General features: G+C 43.2%; 1 protein-coding gene across 1 annotated transcript in view; it reads right to left on the reverse strand.

Annotated features, from left to right (window-relative positions):
- Positions 1-9,841, reverse strand: part of SLC9A2 (solute carrier family 9 member A2) — a 28,361-nt gene extending 18,520 nt beyond the window's left edge. Inside the window, exons 1-2 of the mRNA XM_083501469.1 lie at positions 9,081-9,841; positions 3,503-3,966 (exon numbers count right to left, since the gene is read on the reverse strand). Of these exons, the coding sequence (XP_083357595.1) occupies positions 3,503-3,966; positions 9,081-9,375 (759 nt within the window). The 5' untranslated portion in view covers positions 9,376-9,841. The remainder of the gene's footprint in view (positions 1-3,502; positions 3,967-9,080) is intronic.
- Positions 9,842-20,447: the final 10,606 nt, after the last annotated feature.

Consider the following 20,447-nt stretch of genomic DNA (forward strand, 5'->3'; position numbering starts at 1 on the left):
GCAACAGCAGGATGCATTCACCTGAACAGATTTAATTTGATAAGACGCTTGCATAATTAAAAGACTGGCCACCACATTTAAGCCCCAGAACAGCATTTCTTTTAAAATATATTAACATGCAATGTAAATCTACAATATAGAAGATAGAAATGGAACTCTCAGCAGTGCATTCCCATCTCACATTAAAGCAGCAAGCTCACTTCCCCAGTGTTCAATTCCCCAGGCGTTCCTTGATGCTATCAAATGATATCCATTAAACCTAGGCATCAGTCCAGTTTATCCTCAGCAGAACTAAGCAGCAAGGCTTTTCCTGGACAGTACCACTTTCGTTCACAGAAGGTAGACCTTGCATGTTTGAATACACATACTTTAAAGGCAATTTTATCAAGCTTGTACTTTCCAAAAGAATATGAGGACCAAAACGAAGCCATCCTCAAAATTCACAGTTATCTAAATTTAGTTTAGCAGTAGTTCTCTATCCAGTGTTTACAGAAATGCATGTATTAGGGTGAAATGTGTAAAAAATGAATATATTAGTGAAAATAACACAAACATGCATCATAATGAGAGAGGTGATCCCACCTCAAAAAGGATACAACAGAAAACATGGAGAAAAGGGCACCCAAAATGATCAAGGGGGTGGAGGAATTGCCTAGAGCATGGGTGGCACATCGCATTGTGCTGCCTGAGGTGAAACAGGAATGTACCACTGTGACCCATGCTGCCACGCCGCCGCCACAGCTTCCCTTGCTTGGGTTGCATGGTAGCACCTGTGGAGCAGTGGCAATGATGGCAGCTTCTGGCAGAGGCAGTGGGATGCCTAAGGAAGCGCCACCTCTTGGCCTTCTGCTACCTGAGGCAGCTGCCTCACCCTGTCTCATGTGTGAGCCGGCCCTGGCCTGAAACAAGAGGGGGAAAGAAAACTGAGCGTGGAGGATGACAGGCCGATAAGATTATGTCTGATTAATTTATGGAATTCATAACCATGAATTTATATGTATTCAGAAAGAGTTCAGATCAAATTAATCACTGAGAGGCTTGTCAGCAGCTATTGGTCATGATACTTGGATGGAATCTTCCAAATCCATAAGAAGCATGTTTCCAAAAAGCAAGCGCTGACAGGCAAACATTAGGGAAGGGCAACTGCCTGGTTACTGTAGGAAACAGAAGGCTGGATTAGATGAATTTATGGTCTTAACTTGCACAGCTCGTTTTATGCTCTTATGTCCCTAGAATAATACTAGCACTTTTTATAAATATTCCATAAATCTCCAGAGCTTGGCTGGTGAAATACGCTTTTCATATTATTAGATCAGATACATTATATGGGCGAGAAGGGAATCAAGTTTTTTTAGTCCTTTTCATTTATTTTAATTTTTTACTTTGAAGAAAGTACAGTCAAGAAGGACTTACATTAGCATGTTGTGAATTATGCTACATTGGTTTGAAACATAGTAAGGCATCACAGGGTGTTGATTTTACGGGATGCCCGGACTGAACAGGTTTAATTGATCATCTCCAATACAGAACATTGCCATGGCCATAGCAATTTCGCTCAGCAACATGAAGAAGGTCAGGTAATTTCGTGTTAAACATAGAAAAAAGGATCGGCTTGGAAGGATTTTGTTGCTGGAGTGGGTAAATAGGTGGAATTACCTCATGATGTCTTCCCCTGGGCCTTGACTGAAGCCTGGGCACCCAGGAAGGCCTCAGAGCGCAGACCACTGGTTAGAATCATAGAATTGTAAGGGACCACGAGGGTCATCTAGTCCAACTCCCTGCAATGCAGGTTAGATAATTTGTAGAATGAAAGACACCCCTCGACCATCTCAAATTTAAGACAATTGCATCAAACAAAAAACTGTACCTCACCACTCAGAACTTTGCCAAAGTTTTCTCTTCCCTTTGATTATTCTCAGATGCAATTTCTTATCTCACTTATTGGTAGAGAACGGTCTGGAAAATGTATGAGAAATTTCCAGCATAGCACCGCTTCAGACTGTTGAATCCAGCTGATTTCTGGGGCCTTCAAAATCTTGGGAGACCAACGGTAAGCACTTTAAGGGCAAAGCTACTCAGATTCACTCTGAAGTAGACTTCACTATTGGGGCAGTTCTAGGGCAGCGTCCAGTGCACTGTCTAGTTAAATTTATTTAGGAGCGGTTTCCCTTACTGTGGTGGCAGGATGTGGACAAGATGCTTCACAACGTTCAGTCTGCCACATGAGCTCTCAGTAGTTGTGTATCTTGGGTTGCAAGAGCTAGCTGGAAGAGGTTGACCAAACCACGCCTTGGACAGCTAAGGTGGCTGGTGAGGGGACTTGCTAGGGACTGGCTTTTTTTTTTTTTTTTTTAGTTTAGTTTAGTTTAGTTTATAACAAGACTTCCACCCCAGGCCTCGGACAAGCTCTGCATGAGCCTGCCCTGAGGTATGCGACAACTACCACCCATTCACACACTTCCCCTTCTTATGTGTGCTTGTTCAGGTGTGTGAATCCATGCATTGTGTGGTGTGCATGTGCTTATATAGGTGCGAGTCATTATACTACCCATAAAGTGGCAATTAAAACAATTATAGCAGGAAGCGATCAGTGCAGCAATACTTTTCCAAAAGGAACCTGAGGTAAGTACAAAGTCTAGCAATGTTCCTGGTGTGATTATTCATTCATATGGAAATGGATAGCTTGGGGAATTGGTAGATGGATGAGGTCTATGATCTTTTGAAAACCAATCCAGTTAATGATTAAACATTGCTCCCATGTAACGGCTGCAAAGTGTGCTGCATAAAATAAACTGGCAATCTCAGTCCACCTACAAGCAGGTAGGTAATGTATATTCACAACGAGGTAGTGACCGAAACATCTGTTTGCAAAAGCCATTCGATCAGCAGACCTACTTGCCCTATTACTCATTCAGTGCTAAAGACCTCTTCTGGCCCCTTTCACAAAGACACTTCTGCTTCCTGATTAAAACGACCCAAAATGTTACAAAGTGCACAAATTGCTTAAAAGATCCAGTACTAAATCCATTAGCATGTATCGCAGGCATTTTTCTGCTCTAATTATTTTTTCCTAAAACACAATAAAGCCCCAGCTTCTTCCCTTTCACTCTGTTATATAGCTGAAAGAAATGTGGGAAGTGGGGAGAGTTCAAAACAATGAAGAAGAAGAAGAAGAAGAAGAAGAAGAAGAAGAAGAAGAAGAAGAAGAAGAAGAGTAATTTGGATTTGATACCCCGCCTTTCACTCCCCTTCAGGAGTCTCAAAGCGGCTAACATTCTCCTTTCCCTTCCCTCCCCACAACAAACACTCTGTGAGATGAGTGGGGCTGAGAGATTTCAAAGAAGTGTGACTGGCCCAAGGTCACCCAGCAGCTGCATGTGGAGAAGCAGAGACTCGAACCCGGTTCCCCAGATTATGAGACTACTGCTCTTAACCACTACACCACAGTGGCTCTCAGTGTGGAGAACACTTAAGCAAAGAACACTTAAGCAAAGTGACTTACCACCGTTACAGCATCATTCAACAGCGACTCCCCAAAAACTAGGATGTACAGCTGCTCGTTGACATGAATGTTTTCAAAAACGGCCAGCACTGCCACGGGATCCACGGCTGAAATCAAGCTGCCGAAAAGCAGGCTCTGCAGCAGAGTGATATCGCTCAGGCCGAATACTTCAATCTGGCAAATGGCAAAGAGGGAAATGCCGATGCCAAATGCGTTCCAAAGAGTCCCTACAACTGCGTACCAGACAATGGTGCCAAAGTTCTCAAAGAAGAGGCGCGTTGGCATAAAGTAGCCGGCATCGAGGACAATTGGGGGCAGAAGGTACAAGAAAAAGGCGTCACTGTTCATCACCGTTATGGACTTTTCTTGTACTCCAAACATAATTCCACCTAGAATTAATCCAACCAGAATAAGGAGGCAGCTCTCTGGCACTACGTGGGGCAGTTTGTGGTACAGGTGGAAACCTTCAGAATGAAAGCACAGAGGGAAGGTTGGGGGAGAGAGAGAGAGATGGTTAACTTGTGCACAAAATGAAAGCCAGTGCCATGCTGCCCTTAAATTATCTACTTATGCACCTATTGGTATAAATTTACACCTCAGTGAAGGGATGCTGAAGGCACCTAACAACATACAGCTGAGAGAAAAAGCATCATACAATAAACCAAGAGCAAAAATCCAGATATTATGGTATGTATCTGGGGCATGGGTGTAGTCAGGGTTTTCGTTGGGGAAAGGAGTAGGACTTTTCTTAGGAGGGCCAGAACCAACATGATTGGTCAGTTAGTTAAGTACAGTGGTCCCTCGGGTTACATACGCTTCAGGTTACAGACTCCGCTAACCCAGAAATAGTACCTTGGGTTAAGAACTTTGCTTCAGGATGAGAACAGAAATCGTGCTCCGGTGGCACAGTGGCAGCAGGAGGAGCCATTAGCTAAAGTGGTACCTCAGGTTAAGAACAGTTTCAGGTTAAGAACGGACCTCCGGAATGAATTAAGTACTTAACCTGAGGTACCACTGTAGTTCTATTGTTTTACTTGATGGGAGGGCAGCTGCCCCCGTTGCTACGCCCATGCAGTCGGGTGATGTTCACCAACAAAATTTAAGTGCCAATCAAAACCATGACGGTCAATTTTTTTTAAAAAATGGTCCTGTATCTGAAGGACACAAAGAAAGGGAACAGTCTGATCTTCCACAACAGTGAGTTCTGCAGACCCTCTGCCAGATCCCCACCACCAACCAATCCTCAGACACACAGCAGGGCCTCTCCAGCTACTGTCAGATGGACAGGATAATGTTGAAGGAAATGGTCCTTCAGATATCCCTGTCCCAAGCAACCGTAAGGGCTGTAAATCTTAACCATACTTATCTCACAGTGAGGTCCACTGACATCAGTAGGACTTATTTCTGACTAGACATGATTAAGATTGCACTGAATTTATCTACTTAAGAAAGCTTTATCCCAATCTTCACAATTCCTGTCCCCCGGGCAAGGTAAAAATCATAGAAAAGCAATAAAATACATGTTACAAGAGGAACAGATAAAACTGATATGAATCAAGTTAATATTCATAAAACCAGCAAATACTGTGGCCTTTAAATGTAAATGTTCTGAGGAACTAGGAGAGACAGGCTTTAATATTTTGCAAAATACAACATTTTAAGTCTGGGCTAAGGTACAATATTTTGAGGACACTATAGATTGAGCAGCAGTAGGGGACTATCTGTACCACAGATATGAATATGCCATGGCCTTAGTTCAATGTCAGATTCAGAAGAGAATAGTCAACTAATATTCCTGTACCACCAACTGAGATACTGGACTAAGATCCTAATACCGAACCAGAGGCCAGTAGTGGACGGGTCAGGAGCCTGCAGAACTCTCACCTTCCATCCCATCACAATTCACCTGAACAGTCAAAACTCCCATCCTGCGCACTCTGTCCAACAGCATGTTGAGTGTGCCACGTTGAAGGCTACACAGAGAAGGACAAGCATTCATCTTAAGGCCAGAAGGTTTCTTCTATAGGAATTCACACACTTTAAGCCAAAGGATGAGAGTTTAGGAAGGGTAAACTGGGTGCAAGGACTTATAAGGCCCAATCGTTGTTTTTTATTGCTTGTGTCCTAACAAAGCAAGAAGTTGGTTCACAGGCAGTCATTGGTTCTTAGACTCTGAAGGACCTTGGTCAAATTTTCTACAACATAATCCTATCCATGTCTACATCCAGGTAAAACTCTCTGTGTTAAATGGGGCTTGCTCCCAAGTCAATGTGCTCTAGATTGCAGTCTTAGTGCACTTAGTCCTAAGAGCACTTTACTAGGGTGCTGGCCCCATTGAACCCCATGGGATTTAGTCCTGAGCAAACATGCTTAGGAGTATGTTGCCCAAAGGTGAATCCCATTGCAGTATTTCTTGTATGGCTCATTTTCTTTTTCCATGTCAAAACGGTTCCCCCCAGGCACTAAAGGTCACATTTCACATTTGACCCATACCTCTCCTTTTCTATATATAACCCATATAATTACACAGCTTGACGAACTGAAAACACAGCTACCCAATGGAAAAAGAAAATAAACCGCTCCCAAATAGCTTTATGGTTCTTGTTCACAGAAGCAGAATCAGCCATTGGTAGTTCACCACTGAATTCAACTAGAAGTCATAAGTTGCTATGTTCTGAAGTGCATCCTACGATGACACTTAAGTGCCCTTGACTTTTGGCAAGCTCCAAAATTTCACAGCAGCCTTTCCTAGATGACTAGGAATAAAAGTTAAAAACGTAGCTTTCCTTGTACATTAGTGTCTTGTGAACTGCTTTTTATGACTCTTCTGCACTTTTATAGTTTGCAATGATAAGTGAATGCAGTAGTTATAAAAATTCTTTGGAAGAGCAACTGAAACTGATCAGGTGCATGTATCAGGAAATTTTCCGTGTCTGATGTTTTATAATTTTTATGTGCTGTAAGCTGCCCAGAGTGGCTGGGGAAACCCAGCCAGATGGGCAGGATATAAAGAATGAAATTATTATTATTATTATTATTATTATTATTATTATTATTATTATTATTATTGGAATCTACATAGCGCTGCTCAAACTTTAATTCCACATAAATTACTTTTTAACCATAATCTCTTATATTTTTAAGCTATGTATGTTTTATCTGGGACATGGGTGGTGCTGTGGTCTAAACCACTGAGCCTAGGGCTTGCTGATCGGAAGGTCAGCGGTTCGAATCCCCATGACAGGGTGAGTTCCTGTTGCTCGGTCCCAGCTCCTGCCAACCTAACAGTTCAAAAGCATGCAGTGCAAGTAGATAAATAGGTATCGCTCCAGTGGGAAGGTAAACAGCATTTTCGTGCGCTGCTCTGGTTTCGCCAGAAGCAGATAAGTCATGCTGGCCACATGACCTGGAAAAACTGTCTGCGGACAAACGTCAGCTCCCTCGGCCAGTAAAGTGAGATGAACACCACAACCCCAGAGTCATTCGTGACTGGACTTAACTGTCAGGGGTCGTTTACCTTTATGTTTTATCTGCATTTCTTTCATTTTCCATGAGCCTCCTTGAGTCCTGGTTCTAAGTGAAATAAATAAATAAGCAAGCCAGCTTTTGAGAGTCATCCCACTCATTCTGCTGAGTGAGGTTCTGGATCTCTGCCCCCAAAACCTTATCCTGGTGAGACCACTGTCTCCATCAGTTCAATGAGATTATTCCCAAGTAAGTGCAACACCCTTAGTACTTTAAAACAGTTGTGGGATGCATTCAAAATTATGCACTTTTAAATCTCATTTAAATTTCATTGGGAGAATTAAACACATTCTGATATTGGACAGTGTGCACAACTAAGAGAATAATGCTGACATGGGATTACACTGGAACTGGACTACTAAAAGGGCTATATCAAAACTGTTGAAATGCTGAAAGGATTTCTACTGATTATGAAATATGCAATACTGCACATACATTCACTGCAAGATGGCGTGCCCTTCCCTCTGCCATATGTGAAGAATCACATATTATATCACAAAGACGGAAAGATTCATCAGTACCAACAATAGATGAATGGTTGTTGAAATTAAGAATAGCAAAACTGACATGTTTACTAAAGATTGGAAACCTCTCGTAGACTTTTTGCGTGAAAAAGAAATAACGACATTTGGGTTTGAAGGCTGAAGATAATGTTTGTTTATAGAAAGTGGTTTTGTTAGGTGTTATAGTAGAGTGGAGGAAGTGATTATTGTTTATATACAGCGTGCAGATGATGAATCAGAAGTTCTTAAATCTCTGAACTTTATCTTTTCTATTTCCTCTTGAAAGCTCTTTCCTATTTCTTCTTTCTCATCTCTCCATCTCTCTGTCTCTTTTTCTTTTCATTGTGTTTTTATCCTACTTAGCTTAATGTTGGACAAAAAAAGATATTTGAGATTAAGTTTTGTATTTCTCTTTATAAACTCTAATGAAATTTATTTTAAAACAAAATATTTTTTACCTCCCCCTCCCTCCACCTTTCTCTTTCTTTCTCTCATTTTGTTTGAAGAAACACAAACAGAACCAGCCAGCAAAAATGCATAAAAGCTTCAGGTTACACACACCATCAAGTTATTATGCAGGAATCCTCCCAAGAGATGTTTATCTCCACTCTAGACCTTTGTCAGGTCAGGAAAGCAAAGAGATGCCTGTTACTTCACTGCTTCTTCAGTGACAGGCATCCACCCTGATTCCCTTATGCATAACAACTGCAGCGCAAAGACATCTTCACCACAAGAAGAAGCAGAGGAGGAGGCAGCAAAGTTGAGCCCGCACAGGATCTCCTTGTCCTGCTTCTTGTGGCAATTCGTGAAGAAAAAGAGCAGCAGCGATCTGACTTCCCAAATGTAGACTCTCCTTCCTTGGAGGCATATATTTGTGTTTTACAATTTAAAGTACTCATTTTTACAATCCTTAAGATATCAATGAGTTCCCTTCTTCTCTTTCCGTGGTTCATTTTACATATCACAAATCCCTGCCTATTTTACAAAAACTATTACAAAATTCAGTATTCCATTATTACATCCGTCAAAACTCGTTGGATTTATCTTAATGCTGCCAGCATTTTCAGCCCATATATTCAATAAATGTTTTCCGATCTAAACATTATGTTCTTCTGGTTCTCTTATTCTATATGTTAAGCCTGCAAGCTTTGCATATTCTGCCAACTTAAGTTGCCATTCTTCTTTGGTTGGGACCTCACTAGTTTTCCATTTTTTGGCTAACAAAACACCGGATGCCACAGTAGTGGCATACATAAATAACCTTTTCTGACACCTGGGAATTTCAATCTGAATTCAGATTCCTTGGAGGTTGTTTTAGCAGAGGTTGGGGGAGCCATCAGCTTTAGCTGAGCTTCCTCTATTGCTGCGGGTTGGACTAGATGACCCCTGGGTCCCTTTCCAACTCTATAATTCTGTCTCCCCACAGAAGAGGGTTTAGGCTGGGAAAAGGGGGCTACTTGGAGATCAACCGCAAGCTGGATGGGGGCAACATGCCTGTTCCCCTGAAGAAAAACTCGAAAACGACCTGGTGGGGTTCTCCCGCCCCTTACCGATCTTGGCCAAAGAAGCCAGCAGGATCCACAGGGTGATCTCGAAGGGCACCCTCACGTGCAGGTAATCCAAGGTGAAGACGTGCAGCCTAGTCTCCTCGAAGGGGGTCCCGCTGGGCGGCGCAGGCGCAGGGGTCTCCGCCCCGGGAGTGGGGCTGACGCCCAGCATCGCCGCCGGCTCGGGCGCTCCGCTTTCCGACAGGGCGAAGGAGACGTCGCCTGGCAAAAGCAGCAGAAGCCAAGCCAGCAGCGCCAGCCAGGGGCCCGGCCGGCGGGGGCCCCGAGAAGCGCCCATCTCGTGGAGCTGCCGCCGCTTTCCCTCCCTCAGGCGCGGCTAGGAAAGGGAGCGGAGGAGCGCGCGGCTGCCCGCTCGCCTCAGCTGCGCCATGGTCGGCGGCGCTGTGGGGCGTCGGGGGGTCCTGCGCTCGCCGCCTGCAGGGGGAGACAGGCGTCACGCGGCCGGGAGGCGGGCAGCTCGCGCGCACCTGCTGCTTGCTGGCCCCGCCCCTTTCTCGAGGGTCCGCCTCGCCCAACCCGTGTCGCCTCGCCAGGCGCTTTTCAGTGCTCGGCAGGGCGCGCGCGAGGCTGGTTGCTGCGGCGCTAGGAGGAGAAGGAGGGCCGGGCAGGGTCCGAGGCCGGTGGTGGCTCCCAGCTTTGCCTCAGAGTCTTCCGCTCTCTTTCCCCTCCCTCAGCCGGGACAGGTGGTGCCGCCGGCAGACCCGCCTCGGGTTCACCGAAGGTCACCCACACGAGGCACAGGCAGGGCTGCAAATAGACACGCGCCCGCCCAGCCGGTCGGAAACACACCGGCGGCGGCGGCTGCTGCTGCTTCCCGGCGCGCGCCAAATCTCTGGGGCGAAGGGAGGGGGCGGGGGAATGGAGCGCCCGGCACGTCACCCCCTCCCTCAGTTGCCGTTTCTTGGGGAAGGGGGAGGCAGGCAAACTACCTGAGGTGTGAGGAGCAGGCACGACAGCGAGGAGCTAAGCTTACCTGGATACTGGCGCCTATTCGGCTGGGACAGTCCATCTGGTGCGTTTGGCTGCGACAATGATGGGAGTTGTAGTCCAGCAACAGCTAGAAGGTCAGATGTTCATAGGAATGCAGGAAGATACCTTGTAGAGCCAGAACATCGTCCATCCAACCCAGAATGGTTAGCAATGGCTGCCCAGGATGTCAGACAGGGACTCTTTTCCAGCCCTATGCTTTGAGATGGTGGAAATTGAACATGGGGCGCTTTGCATTGAAAATCATGGGCTTTATGAGTGAGCTATGGATCTCTCACTCAGCAGCATGCATGCACACACATATCTCAAGCTTAATATTTCAAAAGCCCTTGGAAAGGACATGTCACTGACTCCCTTGAGAGCTTTGCACTTGTTTGCACTTACGATCATATTAGTGTTGATGTCTTGGATGCTGCCAACCCCGGGGTGAATAAATAGAATTCTGCTTCCAATAATATCCATGACTAGGTGCCCATAGTTTTGTGTCAGTTCAGAATTAGATACTAGGAAGCCAAGCGTCTCATAGCCTGGATAATTCAGGTTGGATTACTCTGATTAATTAGAAGCACTGGAATTGTCCTGTGGAATCAGGTCTTTTTCTATCACGGCACTCAATTATTCAGGGATTTTTATTTATTTTGATCTTTTAGAAAAACTGATATGGAGTTGCCACTTATGGAAGAATATTAGGCTACCCATTAAGCTTTGTACACAGACAGGCTATCATGTTGTTTCTGTGGCCAATTAACTCTTTGTGGCAAATAATATAATAAGAGCTGCTGAATGGGCTGTGAGACAAATCAGGAAGCCCCAGATTTTAGCAGTGAATTTGCTGGGTGGTATTAAGGCAAGCTCTTATTCTAACACCCAGCTCCACATCTTTAAAATGGGTCCTGCCCTTCAGAGTTGTTCTAAGAGTTGTAACAAGATAATGTGTGATTTGAACACTCAAAAGTAGGAAACAACAAATTCCAATTAAAAAACAACTCGTAATTAATGATTAAATGACAGTGTGTGACAGCACAACATTAATAAAGGCACATAAATAAATAAAAAACCTCTCCCTCTCCATTTGAAACAGTCACTTGCCTCACCCTGAGTACTTGTTCTCATGACAATTGTCTCATGACCATCAGCCCACACCCTTGTGAAGGCAAGCCTCCTAGGCATGTAGATTCTATGTGGATTTGAGGACTGTAGCAACATTCCACTGAATGAATAGAAAACCTCACGCCCAAGAAGTGCGGGTGTGTTTGAAGTTCTGGCTATTGCCACAATGTATTTTCTTAGCCACAGAAATAACTAGGAATTCATCATCCTTTCCCCATTGGGGCACTAATGCATTTTATTAATGGACTTGTTGGATGTTCCCCATTTGGAACACTGATGTGTGGTAAAAGGAGATCACAGACAATGTGACAATGTAGAGCCAAACTAGAGACGACACAGACATCTCGACCACGTTTAATAACCTTTTAGGCTCATACAGAAGTACCTGCTTAATATTTAAACAAAAGTTATTTCAAAATCGAAAAGCAAATGCCAAATTGCAGCACAATTGATCGGACTCTAAAATCAACATCAGACAATGTAGCATAAAAAAAGAATTGTTTTTATTTTCATTTGGTTTAAGAAACACGACTTCGGGTTTCTGTATTATGATACACCATGTAAAGGATGCATTCGAAATCACGTTGGGGCACAACAGGGCATTTTCCAAATGTAAGCATAATTTTCATAAATATTTAAAACCCACTTTGGAGATTTCTGAGACTGAAACTGCATTAGGGAAGCAGTTGCATTTATCTTTCCCCCGTTTCATTTTAAACCAACACCAGGCTCAGGAGGCTGCAATATTGAGTGGACAACTGCTGAAAGAAAGGGACCGCTTAATCCTTTCCTTTCTGCCATTTCCCTGGTTCTGCCGTTTTCCTGATTGGCCATCCCAACCTGCCTTTACCTCTGCAAAATGCAGGTACTGAGATATTTTCTACTATAGGCACAAAAGGCAGGGTGAGATGATTGACTTGGGCCACAGGTCCTGAGGAGCAGTGGCAGCTTCACTGTGGCTGTGGACATCTGAAGTATCCAACCATTCCTTTCTGTTGGAAAAATATGCCACACCAGCTTGCACATAGCTCCCTAAACTAGCCTGATGTTCCAAGTAAGTGCAGCATGCGATCCTGTCACCAGTACTGGAGTACCAGTAAGATTCAGCTCTCCATGCAGTCAGCTTCTGTACATGGAATGGGGAGGGTTGTCATCTTGACTTCAGACAGCAAAATGCCTTGAAGCAGCCATGCATGCAGCCAGTGTTACAAATAATTTACTCCCCTTGGAAAGAGGCAAAGTATCAGCAGTAATGTAAACAATATTTACGATTCTTAATACAAACCAGTTCAATCCTATGCAAACATGTCAGTTTAAGAATTGTTGGCCAGCCACAATGTTTAATACACAGTAGTAGGCTTCTTGCAGGCTTTTGTTACATGTACTATATATATTTGAGCTAGGCTGTAATCCAGTGCAGAATTAAACAAGAAAGAGAATTGCCCCCCAAGTGGCATGTACACTCAGCAGCTGCCTACAGATGGAACTGATGTGCCATTGTAGCAAGATGCATAGGCCATCTTACTATGGTTAAACAATACTTACAAGGCAGCTAGGTGGTTACTGAATGTGGCACTGAAAAATCAAGGCTTGCTTGATTCCTAGCATGTCTACACAACACATTTAATCTAATTCAAAAGCACAGTTCGAAAGTGCAAGTAGATAAATAGGTACCACTCTGGCGGGAAGGTAAACGGTGTTTCCGTGCACTGCTCTGGTTCGCTAGAAGCGGCTTAGTCATGCTGGCCACATGACCCGGAAGCTGTACGCCGGCTGGCTCGGCCAATAAAGCAAGATGAGCGCCGCAACCCCAGAGTCGGTCACAACTGGACCTAATGGTCAGGGGTCCCTTTACCTTTAAGGCCTGTTGAACTGCTACGGCTCCTTAGGAAGGAAGGAACCCTAAAAATGATACTTCTGTGGTGGTTCTTTGATATGCACCGAAAGGACAAAGAGACCAGGAAGTATCAAGGTTCAGCAGTTGGGATTTGAAGCTGAGTCCCACGGGCTGCAGAGTGGGACCTTAACATGGGCGTAGCTAGGATTTGTGTTAGAGGGGGCAGACTTTTGTTGAGGGGGTGCAGAACCTCAGATTTGTATTGGTTTTGATTGATTTAGGGGGGCAGCTTCCCCTCCCCGCTCCCCTTGGCTATGTTCATGGACCCTAACCATTGTAGCACACTGCCTCATTTGATTTCAAATCAAATGGTCTCTGTGAACAGCTTTTACTGAAGCAGGACAGATCTGTAACGGGGAACGTCACATTGTTGAATTTGTAGCAGCTGGAACAGATTCATTTTTCTGGGGAACATTGTATTTCCTGTGTTGAAACAATTCAATTGGTTAAACAAGAAATCTTGGACTGAGCATATCTCATTACACAATCTTATTTGTCTACGTCAAAGTCGTGGAGTTAATCTTGAGTAGGGTTCGCAGTACGATAGAATACATTGTTCATGGATATAACTGGAGGACAGAAGTGATCTTGGAGATTGCGCCACTCCATTCTGAGTCCTTTGTCTTTAGGAGCAAATGCACAGCTGATTATTCTGTGTGTTTGCTTCCTAACAAGGGTGAGGCCTAAGCATATGCATTATTTATCCAATTGCCCTGAATTCTGGGGGGGGGGGGGGAGTTCATAAAATGGACCAGAAAGCTATGATTGCTTTCCAGAAATGACAACAGTCTCCAGTCCCTTAGCTCAATATTGCATGTAGAATATTATTTTAAGTGGGGAAAGCAATATTGAAGGAAATTGTAGGACAATAGTTGTGTGTCAGGGAGAGAGCAGTGTGATAATATATGTAAAAATAACCTTACAACTTCAAATTACCATTTATTCCTCACATCCTTTTTTGAAGGATTGTTTTGGCGAAACCCTATCTTTCTGAGGAGATACATCTATGTGAAAAACATGTCAAGGACATATTGTGATTGTGCAAAAGTAATGGCTATTTTTGAAACCTATTCAGCCCATGATTGGGTTGACCATAAAAGATAATTATTAAAAACATAAAATGATAAGCCTCTATAAATAAAAAAGCAAAACTTTATTGAAATATTTATAGGCTGTGTTTTCATAAAAATACAGTAAGGCACATACAGCCATAATTCTATACTTCTGCAGTTTCCCCACAGTCCAGTAGCCATTTATATGCTATGAAATGCATATTTTTCTGTTTAACCCATTTATGTGAATAAGCAAGATCCCCAGAAGCTGGATGTCATAGGACTATGATGGGATGAGGCACAAATCTGTTTCCAAGTAGAAATAGCTTTGAATTTTGATGCCTATAACCAATTAAAGGATTTGCATTTTGATCCAAAGTATGGCTAAGCTGCCCATTTGGAAGTGCATCAAGTTCTTTCAAGAGATATCTAGCATTATGTAATGTTACCACAAGCTTGATATGACTATTCGTTTTACTGTCATGCATTTGCTAATAATAATAATAAAATCATAATCATAATCATAATCATAATAAATGTTGGTGGTCTGGTCGAATGGGCATTCATTATTCTTTCCTTCCCTTCTTTATCATCGATCACAATACCTCTGCCTGATGAAATTTTGGTGAATCAGATATATATATATATATATATATATATATATATATATCCCTGTAAACCAGCCACATTTGTGCTCAGATAAGGGGTGATTTTCAGGTTGAGTCCTCGCAGTCAAGTCCACAAATGAAACACATGACACCTCATATTTTCTTCTGTGGGAACTTTGGAACTTCCTGTTTTGTACTATAGATATAAACCAGGGACAAGGGACTCTTGCTGGAAGAATGATAAAGCTCCCTTTTAAGGAGATTGTGAGATCTATACTATATCATGAGTCAAAAGCAGCTGGGGCAAGGGGCAAACCATCTGGACTCCCATGCTTTGGGGAGGGGGCAAAAATATTGCACAAAATCTTGCCTGCCTCCATTAGTCAGGCAACTGTCTTATTTGGAAGTAAATACTTGTTTCTCTTTCTTCATGACTTACATTTGTGTATTTCCAGTGCAGTGTTCATATCATGTATTAAGCAAAATTCTCTACTCCAGTTGTAATGAAAATTGCTTCACAGGGAAATCAGTAAAGGTCTCGCCTCTAAATTTACATGCTTTATCCTAATGAAACATACACTGCCCTATGCCCTGCAGTGTTAATCACTTCATTTCAGCCTTATTTTCCGAAAGTGACTGATCTCTCAGTGATAAGGCAAAACACAGCCTGCTGAAAACAGATCACAAAATGCCCATGCAAAACAGCAAGCTTGAAATCAGCCCAAGCAGGAAAGCCTTAGTGAAAGTTTCTGCCTCACATGCTCATTAATCCCAAGAGTTCGTAGTTTCGAAGTGGCACACTGCCTGTGCATTTAACTTTTCAGGTGAATCTCTTCAGCACTAGCTTTTAGAGAGCAAGGTGGTTTCAAAGACCAAAGCAGGCTTTGTGAGCGCATTCAGCATAGCCCTCCATAAGTAAGCATGCTCACTGCTGGCTTGCTGAGGTTGAATTCACTTTACCGTGCCCAACTAGAAGGTGGCCTAAGCAGATATGGTCTGCACAGCTCATAATCTCTCCGGGCCGAGTGTGCCCTCCAGGAGACCTGCTGGCTGCTTGCCAACTTTCCCATGCCGCTTAGGCAATCCAAGACAAGCAGTAAAAACAGGTGGTTCATCATATTGCTGATGATGGCTGCAGGCTGCACGATCTCTTTCAATCTCTTTCGTGCATCAGAGTTTAACGCAGGCCTGAGGCAGGAAAGCTCAGGTCTTCAAAAGCTCTGGGTCATTCCACACTTGCCTTTTATAGTTGCTGTTTGATCTGACATTTGTAGGAGTGGATTTGGGGCTGATTGTGAGCACCTTCAGTCATACGCTGCTGCTATTAGAGAGCGAGTGAGGTTTTAATTCCCACACTAACGGTGGGTTGTGCCTGAATTGAAAAAAGTCCCGTGGTTATCGCCACACCCTCAATGTTCCTTCAGTCAGTAAATGTCAGAGTTAGGAGCATGTGTATGGGGAGAGTCATTAAAAAAAAAAGTATTCCAGAACTCTCACCTTGTGAATTTATAGGAGGTTAGGACAGTTATGGGACACGGGTGATGCTGTGGGTTAAACCACAAAGCCTAGGACTCGCTGATCAGAAGGTCGGTGGTTCGAATCCCTGCAATGGGGTGAGCTCCTGTTGCTCGGTCCCTGCTCCTGCCAACCCAGCAGTTCAAAAGCACGTCAAAGTGCAAGTAGATAAATAAGTACTGCTCTGGCGGAAAGGCAAACGGCGTTTCCGTGCACTGCTCTGGTTCGCCAGAAGCTGCTTAGTCATGCTGGCTACATGACCCGGAAGCTGTACGCCAGCTCCCTCAGCCAATATTGCGAGATGAGCACCGCAATCCCAGAGTCGGCCACGACTGGACCTAATGGTCAGGGGTCCCTTTACCTTTACCTAGAACAGGTTAGCTGTAACTGTGTGTGTCTGAGCTACAGCTCATCCTAGAACACCCATTGCAATCAGGCATTTTTGCAATGGGTGTTCTAGGATGAACTGTAGCTTAGACACAGAGAGTTACAGCTAACCTGTTCAGGCATTTTCTCCTCAGATACTGTCATGTATGGGTTAGTTGGGGGGAGGGAGAAAGAAAAAGTGGGAAGTTGCCTTTTGACCACAGAAATCCTCGCAGGATGCCATTGCTGAGATGATGAACTTATTGACTATATTGTAATTCAAAAATACTACGTATTAATGTAAAGAAATTGAAAGGAATGATGCCACATGTTTAGGTAACTACTGACACCAACTTAACCTCTGGAATGTATCTGCTGAAATCTCCATGAAGCCTTGTGGAGGTATCATTTTGTCTGAATATCTTGCAGGTAAACAAATCATAGGGAAGTGGTGTGAAACAGAAATCTCCAAAACCACTCCCATCGACTCCCGCTCCCTGCACACAGAAAGTGGGATGATACTTGGACTCATGCCACTCATATGAAGCTACAGAGGATCCATTACAGAACTTGTCGGGTGCAAACTCGCCGCCTGTGTGACCAAGGGTGACTCAGTTCCATCGCCAGGCCTGAACCCAGATTGGAATAGCTCTAAACTGTCTCACTAAGCTGTAAATTCCCACTAAACTGGGTTTTGCTATGCTTTCTCTGCAGATCTACATGCAAATATATAGTGTTTATAATTTCAACAAAAGAGATGCAAAATAAACAGGTTGTTGCCTAAAACCTATCAAATTGGTTGGTCCTAAAGTATTGCCCACTTGTGGGTTTTGGAGTTCATTACAACCTGTTATCAACAGAGGTCACTGCTGCACTTTGAGACTATACTAAAAAACATTCCATTACAAACAGATGGAATGAGAATCATTGCACAGAGAGAGAGAGAGAGAGTTGGAATTGTTTTGTTTGAAAACTCAGGATTCAGGGGTTTATAGGTGGAGATTAGAGAGTACAAAAAGTGGCACATTATCCCATCCCTGCCTTTAGCCTCCAGAGAGTGGAATCTGTGGGTGGAATCCATAGGAATGGAATCTATAGGAAGGGGTAGTGTAGGAGAGAAAAAGTCCATCTCTTTATTTGGGTTGCTCCATGCATAGATATCCACCTTGCAGTCTGTGTGATTTTCTTTTTCCAGTGGAACGTTCAATTTAATTTCAGTGATGCATGGTTCCTCTTAGGAACTTTTAGCACTCCTGCCTGCTATTTCTTCTGCGTATGCCACGAGAAAGCATCTGAGAGCAAGGCAACCCCCTAGACGATCATCTGTCTTTCTGGCAAGGAATAAACATCACATTAGATTTTGCGAGAGGCAGACATATGAAATGCATCAGTCAGAGTATTCTCTCATTTTGAAGCCAAGGATGAATGAGTGGATTACTTTCATTACATTTTTAAGGAAGGAATGACTCAGGCTTGGATTCAAACATTTGAAAGTTGAGGGTGAACTATGAATTGGTACTGGTGTCGAGAAAATTGTCTTATTTGTGATGAATAGGAAGGAGATGAATTACACTTGGTATTGATAAATAATAGAATAATCATACTGCAGGACAGTTATACATTTCAGCTCCCTGCCATAATTTAAGGGAGGGTCTTTACACACAAGACCAAATTGGTATGTTTTTCTAATTGCTTTGTATAAGTTAGAGACAAGAGAGCAGGTGGGTGAACCATCACTATGATGCATGTGTTCACTCAACCGAATTCGGTTGTTAGCACCAGTCACAAAATTTACATTTTCATAAACCCCAAAGAACCATAGCCTTGCTGTTCAGAGGCTATTAAACTGAATCAGCGTTTAAAAAGAAATAGATGCTGGTACTATTTAAAATAGCCTGATGTCCACCACCACCCCTGAAAGTGAATAGGCAGTCACATCTAGAATACACACCTAAATTTTCTCTATTGAAAATATGGCACTAAGGACAGGGCCTTCTTAGTGGTGACACCACAACTATGGAACATGCTCCTGGATCAGATCTCTCAGGTTCCATTTCTTCCTGTTTTCAGATGGTCTTTAAAGACATTGATGACAGGCATCAAATCAATAATTTGTTTTATGCTGCTTTTGATTGCTTTTGGACATTGCTACTCCTGTTATATATATTTTTAAAATATATTTTAAATATTTGTATTTCATAATTCTATTGTGCACTGTGCTTCTTTTTATTTCCCCTATATTAGAGTTTCTGCTGGGTGGTTGTTGTTTGCACAGCATATATGGTGATGCATGGTATCTCAGTTAATCACAGATAAGAGTAGACACCTTTCTTAAAATTCAAAGGAAATCCATTACCTCAAATGTTGTTTACTTTGACTCATTTGATTACTTTGACTCACTAGCTCTCCAAATATGCAGCATGCCATATTATTTCAGCCAACTGATCATTTAAAAGTGCCACCTTCCTCTCTATATCTACAGTACAAATAATATGAGGACCCTGCTCTGCCACATAAGCAGGTTGGAAAGGGTTTTTTTTCCCCTACTCCAAGCTAAAATTCCAATGTAAAATGTCCAGAAGCTGCAGTGCAGGTAACAATGTAGACTTCTGTTTAAATTCTGCAATGAAAAGTGAACCAGAGATATAATTTTACCCACTTGTTTTTGCATCAGAAGAAGAGCATTTAGGTTTGTTTCCCTGGTTTCTGCTTTTGTTTCAAAAGTCCAGGGACCTTTTTATTTATTTATCCCAATACTTTAACATGGGTTAGAACAGGCTTCCTCAACCTCAGCCCGCCAGATGTTTTGAGACTACAATTCCCATCATCCCTGACCACGGGTCCTGCTAGCTAGGGATCATGGGGGTTGTAGGCCAAAAACATCTGGAGGGCCGAGGTTGAGGAAGCCTGGGTTAGAACAAAGAGCACCCAAGTGACAAAAATCAACAGATTTCTCCGTTGTTGATGTTGTTGTTGTTTTGTCCCAGGCTATTTTTCGTTTTCAAAAAGAAAACTCTGGGTATTTAAAACCTATATAACTTAGATCCATTTTTTGTTGGGATGAAATTACCAGAACAAAAAGATCGATCATTCTTTCTAACAGTGGAACTCACCTAGCTGGACTGTAGTGGTATCAGCAAGCTTGAGGGAAACCCAAAGCTTGCAGAAGTACCAAAATATATACTTAGGAAACAAAAACCTAAGGGAGATGGTGGGAAAAACCTTCACAAACCAAAACAGCCAAAGAAGAACTGAATAGCCACAGAAGGCTGAGTTGGGTGGGAAGCAGGAGGCATGGTATGTATTATCCTGAAAGCATCCATGACAGACTAGCTAGAACCCTGAACAGGACCACTCCACACTGCAACATTTTGTTGTAGTAGTACCCCCACTACTCAACACCTGATAGATATTAAAATATATATAAACTCCATAAAGCCAGTGTATCTCTGAATTCTAGATACCGGAGTCATACAATGGAGAAATACCATTGCTTGTTTGTGCCCTGATTTTGAATAACTATAGGTTTCTGGCTGACTGTTGTTGGAAGAAGAATGAAGGATTAAGAACATAAGAAGAGACCTGCTGGTTAAGACCTCCTTGTCCAGCATCCGATTATCACAGTGGCCGGAACACAGGTGGCACTGTGATCTAAACCATTGAGCCTCTTGAGCTTGCCAATCGGAAGGTCGGCGGTTCGAATCCCCGCGACGGGGTGAGCTCCCGTTTCTCTGTCCCAGCTCCTGCCAACCTAGCAGTTTGAAAGCATGCCAGTGCAAGTAGATAAATAGGTAGCACTGTGGCGGGAACGTAA

The sequence above is a fragment of the Podarcis liolepis genome, assembly GCF_965112155.1.
Source record: "Podarcis liolepis genome assembly, chromosome: 4".
In the NCBI taxonomy this organism is placed as follows: Eukaryota; Metazoa; Chordata; class Lepidosauria; order Squamata; family Lacertidae; genus Podarcis; species Podarcis liolepis.